This window comes from Monodelphis domestica, chromosome 3 (genome assembly GCF_027887165.1).
Source record: "Monodelphis domestica isolate mMonDom1 chromosome 3, mMonDom1.pri, whole genome shotgun sequence".
Taxonomy (NCBI): domain Eukaryota; kingdom Metazoa; phylum Chordata; class Mammalia; order Didelphimorphia; family Didelphidae; genus Monodelphis; species Monodelphis domestica.
The window spans coordinates 75,548,120-75,564,504 of NC_077229.1; the positions used below are offsets into that span (position 1 = coordinate 75,548,120).

At 45.7% G+C, this 16,385-nt stretch overlaps 1 protein-coding gene across 2 annotated transcripts in view; it reads right to left on the reverse strand.

Moving 5' to 3' along the window:
* Positions 1-16,385, reverse strand: part of ATP8B3 (ATPase phospholipid transporting 8B3) — a 94,635-nt gene that overhangs the window by 55,541 nt on the left and 22,709 nt on the right. For both annotated transcript variants that reach the window (XM_056822189.1, XM_007489292.2), the window contains exons 3-10: positions 14,695-14,786; positions 14,021-14,134; positions 11,470-11,568; positions 10,359-10,420; positions 8,566-8,638; positions 7,974-8,044; positions 5,105-5,187; positions 1,081-1,239 (exon numbers count right to left, since the gene is read on the reverse strand). In XM_056822189.1, the coding sequence (XP_056678167.1) occupies positions 1,081-1,239; positions 5,105-5,187; positions 7,974-8,044; positions 8,566-8,638; positions 10,359-10,420; positions 11,470-11,568; positions 14,021-14,134; positions 14,695-14,786 (753 nt within the window). The remainder of the gene's footprint in view (positions 1-1,080; positions 1,240-5,104; positions 5,188-7,973; positions 8,045-8,565; positions 8,639-10,358; positions 10,421-11,469; positions 11,569-14,020; positions 14,135-14,694; positions 14,787-16,385) is intronic.

Consider the following 16,385-nt stretch of genomic DNA (forward strand, 5'->3'; position numbering starts at 1 on the left):
GAGTGTCAGAGCTGGGAGAGCCCTTAGAGCAGAGAATGTCAGAGCTGGGAGGGAGCTTAGAACAGAGAATGTCAGAGCTGGGAGGGAGCTTAGAACAGGGAATGTCAGAGCTGGGAGAGACCTTAGAGCAGAGAATGTCAGAGCTAGGAGAGCCCTTAGAGCAGAGAGTGTCAGAGCTGGGAGAGCCCTTAGAGCAGAGAGTGTCAGAGCTGGGAGAGCCCTTAGAGCAGAGAATGTCAGAGCTGGGAGGGAGCTTAGAACAGAGAATGTCAGAGCTGGGAGGGAGCTTAGAACAGGGAATGTCAGAGCTGGGAGAGACCTTAGAGCAGAGAATGTCAGAGCTAGGAGAGCCCTTAGAGCAGAGAATGTCAGAGCTGGGAGAGACCTTAGAAGAGAGAATGTCAGAACTGGGAGGGCCCTCAGAACAATGTCAGAGCTGGGAGGGCCCTCAGAACAATGTCAGATCTGGGAAGGAGCTTAGAACAGAGAATGTCAGAGCTGGGAGAGCCCTTAGAGCAGAGAGTGTCAGAGCTGGGAGAGCCCTTAGAGCAGAGAGTGTCAGAGCTGGGAGAGCCCTTAGAACAGAGAATGTCAGAGCTGGGAGGGAGCTTAGAACAGACAATGTCAGAGCTGGGAGGGCCCTCAGAACAATGTCAGATCTGGGAGGGAGCTTAGAACAGAGAATGTAAGAGCTGGGAGAGACCTTAGAACAATGTCAGAGCTGGGAGGGAGCTTAGAACAGAGAATGTCAGATCTGGGAGGGAGCTTAGAACAGAGACTATCTGGGATAGGAGGGCCCTGAAGACACACAATGCCAAGGCTAGGAGGGACCTTAGAATATAGAACAGAGACTGTCACTGCCAGGGCATTCTTGGAAACCTTCTAGTCTGACTCCTTTATTTTAGAGGAGGAAGGGTCTTGCCTAGGGTCACAGGCAGTTCATGGCTAAGGCAGGTCTGGGCCAGACTTGGGCCGCTCTCTCCCCACTGCCCCTCCTGCTTCCACATCTCTCTCTGGCAGACCCAAGGCCTATGGTGGAGCTCGGTGGGCAGGCTGGCGACCAAGGGGATGGCACCTCACCTGCATAAATGACCAGGCCATAGCAGATGTCTGTGTTGCGAATCCGGCAACCCCGCAAAAGAATCTTCTCGCTGTCCAGGGAATACTTCTCCCCCTTCCACTCCAAGGTTCCCACAAATGTGTGCATCCGGCTGTTGGGCTCCTCACACACCACGATCCCTGTCATAGCAAGAAGCGTGGGGCTGTCAGCCCCGGTTACCACCCAAGGATGGGCTCCAAGCCCAGTCCTATGGGCTTGGAGGGGGAAGATACAATCCTTGGCTCCTATCTCTCTGGATGGCCTTAAGGAAATCGGTAACAACAACAATTATATTAGTAAGTTAGGGACTTGGCTTGCAATTTCTGTATGGAACTCCCAGGAGCAAAGTCCTCCTGATGCTGGTCACCACCAGTTTTTCTGCCATTTAAGAGTCTTAAAGAGTTGCCCCCAGCCCTGAGAGGTCCATACTTTTCCTGTGTGTGTCGGCTCTATCCCACTCTGTCCTGCTCTCTCAGTAATAATGGTAACTCCATTCTGCATTCCTTTCATGCTATAGTCCTTTCCTCACAATGACTGCCTGAGGTAGGTAGTCAGGAATCATCATTCCCATTTTCGAGATTTTAAGAGGGATTTTTTTGGTGGTGGTTTTTGTAGCTCAGTCGTGTCCCACTCTTTGTGGCCCCATTTGGGGTTTTCTTGGCAGAAATGCCAGAATGGTTTGCCATTTCCTTCTCCAGCTCATTTTACAGATAAGGAAACTGAGGCAAACAGGCCCACTGAATGTCTGAGGCCAGATTTGAATTCAGGAAGCTGAATCTTCCTGACTCCAGACCCAACACTCTACCCACTGCACCATGATAAAATAAAAAATGATAAAAGGGTCACCTAGCAAAGAATTGGAGCTGGGATTTGAATCCAGACAGCTGTGGATCTGAAGAAGGAGGGTTGGTTTGGAAATGGGGACAGCAGATAAGAGCCTTGGGTCTGGAGTCAAGAAGACTTAAATTCAAATCTGACCTTAGTCACTCCAAATGAGGAAGCTAGGAATGACAGGAGGTCAATCAAACCAAAACAAAGCCTACACACACCCCGTCAGGCTCTTCGAACACAGAATGTCAGTGCTGAAAGAGTCATTATAACAGAGGGAAAGAAATGAATGATAAGAAGAATAGCGAACATTGATATAGTCCTTAATATGTGCCAGGAATTGTGCCTTGCACTGTACAATTATTATCTCACTGGATCCCCAGAGGTACCATTAGCCCCCTTTTACAGGAGAGGAAAGTGAGGCAGAGAGAGATTAAATGTCTGGTGCAGGATCACAGAACTGGATTGGAATCACCATTGGGTGAGCCAATCAACCAACGTTGGTTAACGATCTCCTCTCTGTAAAGTACTGTTTTGAGCTTGAGGATGAAGGGAAAAGGCCTTGAGAAACTTAAAGTCTATGAGAGTAAACAAAACATTTTCCTATAAGCATCCATGAAATATTGACCAGCCTAATATAATGTGTTTGAGGATGGGAGAGAAGCACTAGCTTCTCAGGAATCAAGGAAGGCTACAGGTGGAAGCTGGTACCTAGGAATTCTGGGAGGCAGAGAAAAGAGGAAAGGCCATTTCAGGCAGAAGGGACAGACGGCCTGCACAAAGACCAGGAGATGAGAGAGAATGTGTCCTATGTGGGGAAGCAGGTGGATATGACAAGGCTATAAGATGCTAAGCAGTTGGGTGGCACAGTGATTCGAGCTCTGGGCCCCATGTCAGGAAGACTCATCTTACTGGGTTCAAATATGGCCCCAGACGTTTACTAGCTAGGTGACCCTGGGAAAGTCACTTCACCCTGTTTGCCTCAGTTTCCTCACCTGTGAAATGAGTGAAATGAGTTGGAGAAGGAAATGGCAAACCACTCCAGCATCTTTGAAGCTACAGAGAATTAGGCATGACCAATAATAACAGTAGAGGGAAAAAGGAGAGTAAAGAAGAATAAGATTAGGAAAGTAGACTGGAATCTTGTAATAAAGGGATTTAAATGGAGAGGAGTTTGTATTTGATCCTAGGGGCAAGAACATTGGCCTTTATTGGGTAGGGAATTACCGTGGTCAGACCTGAGCTTTAGGAATCTGACTTTGGCAACTGTGTGGAAGGAGAATTGGAGAAGAGAAAGATGGGAGGCAGGGAGGCCAGTTGGGAGGCTGCCACAACAGTCTAAAGGAAAGATGATGAGAGCCTGAACTAAGGCAGTGGTCATGGGAATGAAAAGAAGGGAACCAATGGGAGATGGAGGACAAGATGGCGACTGATTGGATGTGTAGGGTGAGTCAGAATGAGATGCTAAAGAAGGAATGGTTGGTTTGGAAATAGGGGAAGTTGGAAGAGGCATAAGTTTAAGGGAAAAATATGAAGTTCTGTTTTTTTAAGCCCTTACCTTCCATCTTAGAATCAATCCTGTGTATTGGTTTCAAGGCAGAAGAGTGGCAAGGGCAGCTGGGAAGTGTCTGAGGTCATATTTGAACCCAGGACCTCCCCTCTCTAGGCTTGACTCTCAATCCACTGAGTCACCCAGCTGCCCCCTGAAATTCTATTTGAAACTTTAAGTTTGAGATGTTATGTTAAAAATATCTAATAGGAAGCTGGCAACTCAAGAATGGAACTCAGGAGAAAGACTAGAGTTGCCTAACTAGATTGGAGAACCATCAGCTTAGAGATGATAATTGAACCCTTGGGAGCCAATGAGGTCACCTAATGAGAAAGTATAAATAAGGAAAGAAGAGGGCCCAGGACAGAGCCTTGATGCATAATTTAGGGGTGCAATTTGGGCACAAAGGAAGCTGTTATAAAATACAGTGAACAGGGGTTTGGGCCCAGAGTCAGGAAGTTGTTGAGATTCCGTCATTTCAATTGTACCCAACTCTTTGTGGTCCCATTTGGGGTTTTCTTGGCAGAGACACTGGAGGAGTTTTCTATTTCCTTCTCCAACTCATTTGTCAGATAAGTAAAATGAGGTAAACAGGGTTCAGTGACTTGCCCAGGGTCACATAGTAAGTACCTGAGGCCAGATTTGAACTCAAGAAGATGAGTCTTCCACTCTATCCACTGGGTCACTTAGATGCCCTAGAAGACCCAAGTTCAAATCCAGCCTCAGACACTTCCTAGCTGTATGACTTTGGGAGAGTCACTTAATCTGTTTCCTTTAGTGTCCTCACCTATAAAATCGAGACAACAATAGCATCTATCTCCCAGGTTGTTTTGATGATCAAACCAGACAACAGCTGTAAAAAGCATTTATTTAGCACAGTACCTTGTACATAGTAGGTGCTATATAAATGTTTCTTTCTTTCCCCTTCTCTTTCCCCAATAAGCTTGAGAAGGAGTGACCAGACAGATAGCAGGGCACCCATTTCCACCCATGAAACAGGTCCACGTGCACACACACACACACACACACAGTGATCAACAGTGGTCAAAAGTCCCAGAGAAGCCAACAGGGAGAAGAGCTGAGAAAAGGCCATGAGATTTGGTCCTTCCTAAATCACTCCTCCCTTTGTCTTCAGTTGGATAAGGTTTGAAAGCAAATTGCAGAGGGTTAAGAAGGGGCTGAAGACAGAAAGCAGAGGAACCTGGGTTATTTCAAGGAGCCTGGCAGTGAATGAAAGAAGAGAGGTCAGATCAGCCAAGGGCCCTCAGGATATAGAGCCCAGGAGGACAGCAGAGGTGAAAGGGACCAGAGGATCAAGAATGGAAAAACTGGAAGACACTTTGGAGGTCAGCTGGTCTAACTCCCCCATTTTACAGAAGAGTAAGTAGTTGGAAGTCCAGAGAAGTTAAGGGATTTATAGATCAAAGAACTCTTCTGGAGAGCAGAATTTGGTAGATGGACAGGAGAGAGAATGTCAGGCAGCAGGAAGGGGATTTAGTTTGGGGGACTGGTAGGATCAGCCAGTGTCGCCTCCTTTACGATCTTGTCCTCGGGGACCATCCTGGCTAGGGACAAAGAGCACACACCACCCATCCATTGATGTCGATGGTTCCCTGGTGACTGCTCACCATCGAAAGCTGCCATCTTGTCCACACTGACCAGTTCTTTATGGGTGATGATCAGGGCCTGGCGGAACTTCAGGTTGGTTTCTCTGGCAATGAGACAGGGATAGGGCAACCATGAGAGAGATTCCTCAGGCCTGGTGTAAAAAATAGACTCGAATACAGGACTACAATCCCCATGAGCCTTTGCTCCACTTCCCCAGAATGCCTTGTAATCTCACCTGGGCCGAGATCGAGAAGATATTTAAGCAAAGGCTTTTGAAGGGCTCGGGCCTTTTTTGGACTTCCGTTTGGAGCAGAGGCGTCTCTTCCATGATGTGAGGTTATTTTGTCTAGGCCTCTGGCCTAGGCACATGTTTCTTACTTGTATATTCTTAATCTTTAACTTTAATAAACCTCTAAAAATTATATATTCCTTGCAGAGAGAAACTAATTTCTACCTGCCTCAGTCTCCCCCTCTCCCCTAAATTTTAATCTTTACACTGGGAAAGTGCTAAACCTCCTGGATTATCTCTCTCTCTCACACACACACACACACACACACTCACACCTACAGTCCACAGGAAGATGGTTTCCTCCATCTGTTTCATTAGAAACATACCCAAACCAAAACTGGGATCTAGATCTTCTGACTCCCAATAGGAGGGTTCTTTCTACTATACCCACCACAGAGCACTGGATTTAAAGCCAAAGAACCTCGGTTCAACTCTTGGTTCTGCCACTTGGTAACTTATTATTAATCGACCCCAGAAGATATTATTTAAATTTCTGGTCTTGTTTCTATAAAATGAGGCAGAGGGAGAGGACTGGGGGCTGCACTGAAAAACCTGAGGCCAAGAAAAGTTGGACCTGACTGAAATGACTGAATGTCTAGCTCACCTCCCAGCATAGGCTATGGGCCCAATGAGGGCAGAGACCAGGTCTTATTTTCTACACACACTCCATCCCCTAGCACAGCTCTAGATGTAATCAATTGTTCAGATAGTAGAGAAGAAAAGGCATTGGGAGAAAAGATTTGAGTCTGAATTCTGGCTCAGACCCTCGTCACTGAATGGCCTTGGGCAAATGGCGTCCCTTTCCTTCTCCCCTTCCTTCCATCCCCTATAATCAAATGAGCATAATCAGTCAAGCACAACCTTCCTTCAATCATTCATTCAACAAGCAAGCATCAATCATCGACCAGTTGCCAGGCAGTGGGGAGACAAAGACAAAAAATATAAACATTACTGACCTCCAGAAGCTTCCTTTTTGAGAAAAGCACGGTATACACAACATAGTAAAGAAACAAAGAAATGGGAAATAGTCATTGCTGGTGAGAGAGGGTGACTAAACAAGTTGTGGCTATAAGAAAAAATGAGAACGATGACTACAGAGAAGCACCAGATGACTTAGATGAACAGATGCAAAGTGAAGTGAGCAGAACCAAGAAGATGATATACAAATGATTGCACCAAAGTGGATGGAAGGAACAAAAAAACAACTGAAAAACAGGGCCAGGCTCAGAATCAGGAGGACCCAGATTCAAATCTGACTTCAGATACTTCCTAGCTGTGTGATCCTAGGCAAGTCACTTAATCCTGATTACCTAGCCCTTACCACTCCTCTCCCTTGGAATGAATACTTGCATCAATTCTAAGACAGAAGATAAGTGTTTAAAAAATAGTGAAACTGAATGCTGAGAAATTATAATGACCAGGTTTGGCCCCAAAGAAGAGATATGAGAAAGCACTCCATGTCTCTGTAGAAGTGAGGGACTATGAGTGTGGCATGCTGCATATAACATCAGATTTTTCTGATATGTTGGTTTCTCTCTTTTTTTTATTCTTTGTTATAAGGAGTGGCTCTCTGGGGAAGGAAGAAGAAGGGTTACAACGGGAAATAGAGTTGATATAAAAACCAAAAGCTATAAAATTTACTTTAAAAAAGGAGTAGGAAATATTATTATTGGATTAATGAATTTGTATCCTCTCTCTGCCACTTTGTGATCTCAGTTAAGTCACTTAAACCTCAGAGAAATGGAAAATCTCTGAGATGAAAGGTACATCCAGTCCTGAGTTTTCTAGGACATCCAGTCTGATCCTGACCTGACCAAGAATGTCTGCAATTCCCCTCACAAGGCGTCATTCAGACTGTGCTTCAAGATCTATGGTGATGGGAAGCTCACTACCTCCCAAGGCAAGAGCCCATTCCACTTTTTGGAGTTCAAACTACTAGAAAAGTTGGTTTGCTTTTTCTCCAGACCCCAAACCTACAGCTGGTTCTTGACACCTTCTTCTCATGGTTTCCAGTTCGGTCCTCCAGGGCCAAACAAAATAAATCTAATTTCTCTTCCAATAACCACCTTTCAAGCCTTTGAAGATGACTATCCTAGGTGTCCCTCACTCCTAAATACCAATCTTCTCCAAGCTAAATCTCCCTCCCCGAGCATTAGTTTCTACTTCTATAAAATGAGGGGCTTAAATTAGGTGATCTCAAATGTCCGTTCCAGCACTACATTTACAAATTTCACCCTTGTAAGTGAAGATCTCTTTAGTTTGACTCAAGGCAGGGTCCTCTTGGTAAAAAGGTGGGGGACTACAAGGACAGATTGTTGCATGTAGCACCAGTCTTGGCTGGTTTTTTTTTTTCACTTGTCATTATTTATCTATTTTTCTTTCTTATAAAAGAGGGTTCAACAGAGATGGGGAGTATAGCAGGGATTAGGATGATAGCAAAAAAGGCATCCATTGGAAGGGAAGGAAACAAGTCAAAGACTGAAGACAACAGGGAAAAGCCATCCCCCTCAACCCTTCTGGGAGCCCAGAATGTCTAGTCTTGCTCCAGCTGATGTTGACCCTTCTCCCCACTTTCTAGAGACTTTCATGTCCTCACTCACCCATCGATGTCTGCTGTTTCCACATAACACAGGCTGCTCGGTTCTGAAGTGGCCAAGAGGAGCAGGTCAGCCTTTGAGGATCCCATAAAGAAGGATGCCGGGAATTACAGCAAGAGAGAGTGAAGTTAGATCTGAGGAAGGATATTGATGAAATCTAAGTTGGGGTGGGGAAGGGAGGGAAGAGGAAGGATGTGGTGCTTGGAAGATTCCCATTTCATATTTCTCTATCAATTTGGAGATTACTAAAAGCGTTTCTCAAATCAACCACAGCAGATAGCAAAAGCAATTATTATAACACTCTTTTCACAGATGAAACCACTGAGGCTCAGAAAAGGAAAGAGATCTAGTGTCAAAGATGGGATCTGAACCCTAGAAACCTAAATAAAAGTCCAGGACCCTTTCTACCATGCCATGCTATGAAATTTCCTTCCATGTAGAGTATGACCTTTAATGATAGGAATCTGGCTAGATTCTGAGGCGGGGGATAGCTAAGATGTCCCGTGGCAATCTTTTCCAGGCAGATGATTCTGGTGTCTAAGATGGTTAACCAGGGCCTCACTGTTAAACCTAAAGTGGCCTAATACCAACTTACCGGGACAAAATCATCTTTCTGCAAACAGACTACATCGCCCACATGGATGTCCCGCCATCTCTTCTTACAGAAGCTACAAAGAGAAATTCCTCAGTGGAATGAGTAAGGTTGGAGAATGACCCACAATGGGAGTCTTCTTCCTGGGATTTTTCTACAAGCCTATACATGCCTTAGTTTCAACCCAATTGAATGGCCAGAGTGAAAAGTAATCTTTCCACCTCTTGATTATAGTCTATAGTTTTCTTTCTCTGTTTTATCTCTTCCCAGTTTAGGGATAAACCCCATATGTATGCCATTGAAGGACACATCTTAGTATATAGAAAGTGATTTTGACACACCTGAGATTTCTTACCCCCACCAAACTTTATTATACCCCAAATGTGGCCCACACTATCCTGTTTCCCAACTATAAATCAAATGAGGGAAGAAAGAAAGATTCAGATTCTGAATCCTTAAGACATAAAAGTGTCTAGGGCTGGGAATAAGAGAAATTTGAGCTCTGGTCCCAGTTTTGTCACCATTTCATTGGGTAACCATAAATAAGTCACTTCTCCCTCTAGGCCTTGGTTTCCTCATTTACAAAGTGGGAGAACGGTGTACTAAGTAATCTTCAATGTCCCTTCTCACTCTTTTTAAAAAAATCTGTTTAGTAGTCTGTTCTTCCCTCATTGAGCAAATTTTAAAAAAATAATAAAGCCTATAAAGCATAACTGCATAGTTCAGCAAAATTTGCACATTGTCCATGTCCAAAAATGCATGCAGTCTTAAGTTCACCATATCTCTGGCACAGGATGAGCAACATATTTCATCTTTATTCTTTTGGACTTGGGTGATCAGTGCTCTGATCAGGATTCAAAAGTATTTCAAAGCTGTTTTGCTCTATGATGTTGTTATCATGGCATCATAGAGATTTTCATCTCTTCCAATTTTTTTAAAATCCTAACATTATGCCTTAGAATAAATCCTGTGTGTTGGTTCCAAGGCAGAAGATCAGGGAGGGCTACTACTAGGCAATGGAAAGTGAGTGACTTTCTCAGGTTCACATAGCTAGGAAGTGGCTGAAGGCAGATTTGAACCCAGAACCTCCCAATTTTAGCCTTGGCTCTCAAACCACTGAGCCACCTAGCTGTCTCTTCTTTCAACTCTATGTTCTATCATGTAAGGGTTCTCCCAGCTCTAAAATTCTATGTCTAAGTGCTCTTTCATCCCTGACCCTTGGTGTTCTAAGGACTCTCCCAGTGCCTACCTTTTGGGTTCTAAGCTTCTTGACATTCTAGCTATATACTTAAAATAAAATAATAAAACCCTTACCTTCCATCTTGGAATCAATACTATGTATTGGTTCCAAGGCAGAAGACTGGTAAGGGCTAGGCAATGGGATGAAGTGACTTGCCCAGGGTCACACAGCTAGGAAGTGTCTGAGGCCAGATTTGAACCCAGGACTTCCCATCTCTAGGCCTGGCTCTCAATCCACTGAGATACCCAGATGCCCCCTATATACTTTTAATGGCTTGAAATTGCACTAAGACTTTTGGAACACTCTGTTATCTCCCTTGAAATCTCAGGAAATACCTTGATGATAAATATCAACTCTGTTTACCAAGGATTAAGGAACCAGGGCACCGGCTTTCATAGGCCACCAATGGAAACTAAACAAGAGTCAATAAGGAGAATCTTCTCAGCTACTGCTTGCTTCCTTCCTCCCTGTCCAGAAGTAGAAAAACTTCTCAAGGGTTTCTTGAGAAGGTTCTCAAGAGCTATGGGGGTTGGGCTGGGCTGGTGGGGTGTCTCACCTTTTCTCCATCAGAATTTCACAGGGTCTCCCATTAATCATCCTGTCACTCCTATATCGGGCCTGGGGCAGAGAAAAGAAAAATGAGGATAGGAGTGTCCACTGTGCAAGCCTCATTGGGTCATAGATGTGTGGGCAGTAGGGACCCCCTCGTTTTTCAGACACGAAAACCAGAGAAGTTGGTCCAAGGGCACACAGGATCCAAGCTCGGTGCCTTCTCTTTGTGGCATCTCTCTTCCTTCTTTACTGCCTTCTTCCCCACCCTGTCAGTCCTGTTCTCTCACCCACAACCTGGGGACTGTCACATTGGCTGATGCTGCCAACTCTGGCTAAGCTTGACATGGGGTTGAGTATCTGGTTCAGACAACAGTATTGCCCATCTTTTGCCTCATCATCCCAAGGGGCCATCTTGAGATGGGAACTGATAAATTGGAGCAGAAAAAAAGGGAAATGGTTATGAAGAGGATGGAAAGAGCTAACAGATCCAATATGGTGACCTACACATCACAGCTGCCCAAGAGAACCATAACAAAAAGAGGGCAACCGGAATCTTGCTCCAGAATGTTGGTATCTTGGGGGGCCCATGTCCACCAGCTCTCACATCAAATATTTCCCCATCTTCTCCTCTCACCTCTTCCAATATCGTCCCATCAGCCTCTACTCCCAATATTCTTCCATATAATAGTCCTTCCTGGCACCATGTGTTTTTTCTCCTTTATGTGGCTCTGGGCCACCATTTTCAAGATCTCTTGCCATACTTCCCCTCTCCTAGGACCTACCTTCCCCCTGCCCCCTTCTCCCAGGGTCTACCTCCCCTTTACTCCCTCCTCCCAGGGTCAAGAGGCCAGGTTCTCTTTCTCAAACAACACCAGCATCACCATGCTTGATTTTTAAAAAATCTTTACCTTCTATGTTAGAATCAATAGTTGGAATTGGTTCCAAGGTAGAAGAGCAGTAAGAGACCAGCAATTAGAATTAAGTGACTTGCTCAAGGTCCCATAACTAAGAGGTATCTGAGGCCAGATATGAACTGAGGACCTCTCATCGCCAGGCCTGGCTCTCTATCCACTGAGCCATCATACTCCTTGAAAGACCCGCCCCCATGAACTCACTATGTCGTCCACCAGATCTCGGGTCCCTCGGATGATGAGGAGACACACCAGTGGCATCATCAGGCTAAACCAAGGCAGTGTGGAGATTTCTGGGATGGTCTGAGGCAAAGAGAAAGCAGAATCACTGACCTGATGTGTATTGGCCTCCACCTCCCTATCTTGGCTCCAGCCAAGACTTTGGCCTGATCCAATGCACCCTCTCCTTTTGCTGTCTCCTAGGTTTTGAGCTTAAAGGAGATCATCTCTAGAGCCTGGGGGTGGGGAGTGGGGGAGAACCCCCAGGGGGGTCCCTGCTGAGCTGAAGAATGGATCCCAGGAGAGCCAAAGAAATCCCTGGATGGCAGGTGCCTAGTGCATCACTCAGGAGAGCTCAGCTCTAGCCACATCCCTGACCTGCTTCAATATGTCCCATGACGTCCCAAAGCTCCCCAGCCTCCTTCACCCAGCATTCAAAGCCCTCCACACTAAGAGGATCCTGTAGAATACAAGGTCCTCAAAGGCACTTGTTATTTTGGTTTTGTCCCTGTCTCCCAAGCACCCAGCACAGTGCCCAGCACAGATGGAGGGTCTGATAAATATTTGTTGTTGATTTTATTTGAAGCTATTAGGAAGGAGAAAAGGAAAGACAAAAAGAAAGACAGAGACAGAGGGAAAGTTAAGGAGAGAGAAGGAAAGGGAAAGGAAGGAGAAGAGAGTAGAGAGAAGAGAAGGGACAAAGAAGGAAGAAGGGAAGGAGAAAGAAGAAGAGAGGGAATGGTGAGAAAGGAAGAGAGGGAGAAGAAGAAGAAGAAGAAAAGGAGCAGAAATGAAAGGGAGATGAGGAGAGAGAAGAAAATACCAAAGAAGAGACAAAGGGGGGGTCCACAAGTGATGAAATGTACCAGAGGGACCTCTTTCGCAGAGCCCCATTTTGGCAGCTCCCTTTGGGTCTATAAAACGTGCCCTTTTCATGACATGGCTATGAAGTGACTTGTCCAAACTTACCCAGCTAGTTTAATGTCTTTCCCCTCCACCATGCCATCTCTTATCCAAAGGCAAGATATTGTGTTCTGTTCTCAAGATGCCTATCCAATCACCTCCATCATCACAGATGAAATGGCTGGTCCTCCCTGCCCTCGCCAATGACCTTCAGACTCGAGTCTTGGAAAAGGCCACCTCCATGCCAACCTGGCTTCCAGCCCTGCCTCACCCTGGCATGGCTACCCTCCCACAGTCCTCTCTGCCGCTGAATTCCTGCCAAATTCATCAGCCATTCCCTTCCTGAGCTCACCAGCCCAGCCCAGATATTTCCTTGATATCAAAGAGATTGTGACTTGTGAGCTAGAACAAAGCCAGGGAAAAATATTATCTCACTCTGTCCAGGTGCCACCTAAAGTGCCCACATGTTCAATTGCATTAAGCACATGCTTCCGATGGGTAGGGCCTCCCAAGGGGGTCACCAAGAGCCTGCCAAGTCCACTGGTGGCTCCTTCCTCAAATCCTCACCAGGTACAGGTATTTTTTGTTTGTTTGTTTTTTAACCCCTTACTCTCTTAAAAATGATACCATGTAGTCCTTACCACTCTTCTGCCTTGGAGCCAATACACAGTATTGACTCCATGAAGGTAAGGGCTTAAAAAAAAATCATACTGTGCATTGGTTCCAAGGCAGAAGAGCAATAAAAACTAGGCAAGGAGGGATAAGTGACTTGCCCAGGATCACACAGCTGGGAAGTGGGTGGTTTGGTAGATGGGAAGTCAGGTTCAGAGATGGGAGGTCCTGGGTTCAAATTTGGCCTCAGACACTTCCCAGCTGTGTGACCCTGGGCAAGTCACTTAACCCCCATTGCCTAGCTTACCACTCTTCTGCCTTGGAGCCAATATACAGTATTGATTCTAAGACAGAAAGTAAGGGTTTGGGGGAAAACAATGATTAATAATTAATGAAATTAATTAGTAAATTTACATATTAAATGAAAACATGAATATCAGCTCTCCAAGGACAGACATGGTTCTACTTTTGTCTTTGTATCCCTATGCCTAAAACAGAGTCTGGCAGGCAACAAGCATTTATTAAAGATGAAATGAATTAACAAAGGCAAATAAACATATACTCTCTGCCCTCAAGGAGCTCATATTCTAATGGGCAACCAATATGCAAACAGATTGGATGAAACAGAGCAAGAGGAAGTCATTGATTGAACTGGATTAAAGCTCTGCAAACCTGAAGCCACTCTAGAAATGTCAGCATTTATACTAAAAATGGAAGGGACCTTCAAGACCATCTAGTTCAACTCTCCTTCATTTTACAGATGGAGAAACTGAGGCCCATAGACAGGGAAGGGGTCTGACCAAAGTTAGCAGCAGATCCAGGATTAGAAAGCATGGTAAAGCCAAGAGTCCCAAGCCAAAGCCCAATTTTGCCAACCTACAATTTCTGGAAGGCAAGCCCAGGCACGATTCAAGATACCGTCATCTGAGGATGTCATGGGGGCTCTCCAAGGACTGTGTCCCAGCCCGAGCAGCTGATGACTCCCCCATTCCCCAGCCCCATCCCCAAAGGGGTAACTTACCTGGAGAAGGACGACAAAGAGGAAGTAGAGGTTGGCCGATCGATGAAACTGTTCATAGAGATTCAGGGGCAGGAAGGTCAGCATGTTGTATTTGGCCGTCTTGATGGCATTGTCCTAAAAAGACAACCGAGGCGAGAATGGCTGGAGGGCAGCTGGGCTGACAGCTCCCACCCCAGATCAAAGAACTTCCAGGCTTCAAAGCCATTATTACCATCATCATCATCATCGGTATTTTTTTTAAACCCTCACCTTCCATCTTGGAACATGTATTGGTTCCAAGGCAGAAGAGCGGTTAGGACTAGACAATTGGGGTTAAGGGACTTGCCCAAGTCACACAGGGAAGTATCTGAGAACAGATCCAATATGCTAAAAAAAATTTAACCCTTTCCTTCCATCTTAGAATCAATACCATGTATTGGTTCCAAGAGGTAAGGGTTAAGCCATTGGGGTTAAGGAACTTGTCCAGGGTCCCATGGCTGAGGCCAGGTCCCCTTGACCCTGGGTCTGGCGCTCTATCCACTGAGCAACCCAGCCGCCCTTCAACAGTTCACTCTCATTATTCGTTCAGGGTTCTTTCCCCCCTCCACTCCCCTTTCCCCAGCCTCCACTTCCCAGCACCCCCAGTCCAGAGCTGGGGGCAAGGGGGAGATAGGACCATCATGTTCAAGGCTCACCCTGTATTTCCTCCTCTTCCAACACAGAAATAACTTCTTCTTGAACTTCAGGTGGAAAGCCCGGTCGTTGGCCTTCACCTCCCAAGTGAAATCTGAAATGAGAGCCAAGCACCCACCCACTTGACACTCACAAGGGAGCTCCTGGCTTGCACTAATGAGAAAACAGAGCCTAACAACCCCTCAGGAGGGAAGCCAGCTTCGCTGTGGGAAGTGAGGGAGCTTTGAGCAATGCTCCCGACTGCCTGCCCTGCCCTGCCCTGGCTCAGGTTCACTGGCGATGATAAACAAAGTGGGATTGAGTCTGGCAAGGATGCATCAGTCTCCTGGGCATGGGGGGCCTCCCTGGTGCTCCTCTCACCCCCAGATACCAGTGCCCCCCCCTCTAAGGCAACCTTCCTTCAAACTAGCAGGCAGCTATTTATTTAGAATGGAAGCTCCTCAAGGGTTCGAGGGTCCTTTCAATACTCTGTGGTGGTGCTGGTTATTCAGTTGTGTCCAAATCTCTGTAACCTTCTTTGGGGTTTTCTTGGCAGAGATTCTAGGATGGTTTACCATTTTCTTTTCCACATCATTTTATAGATGAGGAAACAGAGGCAAGCAGGGGGAAGTGACTTGCCCAGGGTCACCTAGATAGTAAGTGTCTGAGGCTAGATTTGAACCCTTGAAGATGAGTCTTCCTGATCCCAAACCCAGGTCTCAATCAAGGGTGCCACCTCACTGCCCTTAAATGCTACCTAATTGCTCACTGGATCAAACCTGTCTCCTTCCTACAGCATCCCCCCATCTTCTGTCCAAGTGATTTTCCTAAAACAAAGGTAAATCAAGAACTCCAGTGGCTCCTCTATTTGGCCTTTAAAGCCCTTTCCCTTTCTACCTTTTACTTATAATATATTCCCCCCTCCATGTACTTGACTCCAGAGACATGGAGTCTTCCTGTCATTCCTCAATCATGGTGTGATCATCCATCTTTTCTTTTTTTTTAAACCCTCACCTTCCCTCTTAGGATCAATACTAGGTATTGGTTCCAAGGCAGAAGAGTGGTAAGGACTAGGCAGTGGAAGTGACTTGCCCAGGGTCCCACAAGGAAGTATGTGACACTCCATTTTACAGCTCCAAATCTTTCATAGCTGTCCCCCATGTTCCATTTAAATCAATCTCATTTTTTAAACCCTTCCCTTCCACCCAAGAATCAATAGTGTGCATTGATTGGTTCCAAGGCAGAAGAGTGGTTAGTAATGGCTAGGTGAGGGGGGTGAAGTGATATCTCCTCTTTTGCAGGTCTTTCCAATCTCTCTTGCTCTTCCCCCATGACTCATCTCTTCCCTCTGAGATCACCTTCCCTTGACCTTTTTTCATTTTTAAACTCTTATCTTCCATCTTAGTATTAATATTGGTTCTAAAGCAGAAGAGCGATTGGAGCTAAGTGATTTGAACCTGGGACCTCCCGACTCTAGCTCTGGCTCTCAATCCAACTGTCCCTTCCATTTGCCCTTTATTCGGGTAGTCCCAAAAATCTCAGTGCAGTTGAAAGCTTGAAGAGTGCCAGGTTCTGTATGTCGTAAAAACAGGGACTGGAACTTGGTATAGGGAACTTCTGGGGGAGGAAACTCCCCCTATCAATCCAGACTGGTACCTTCTCTGTAATCTAGAGTCTTAGAGCATTGCCTAGAATCATATATATAAGAGCAAGA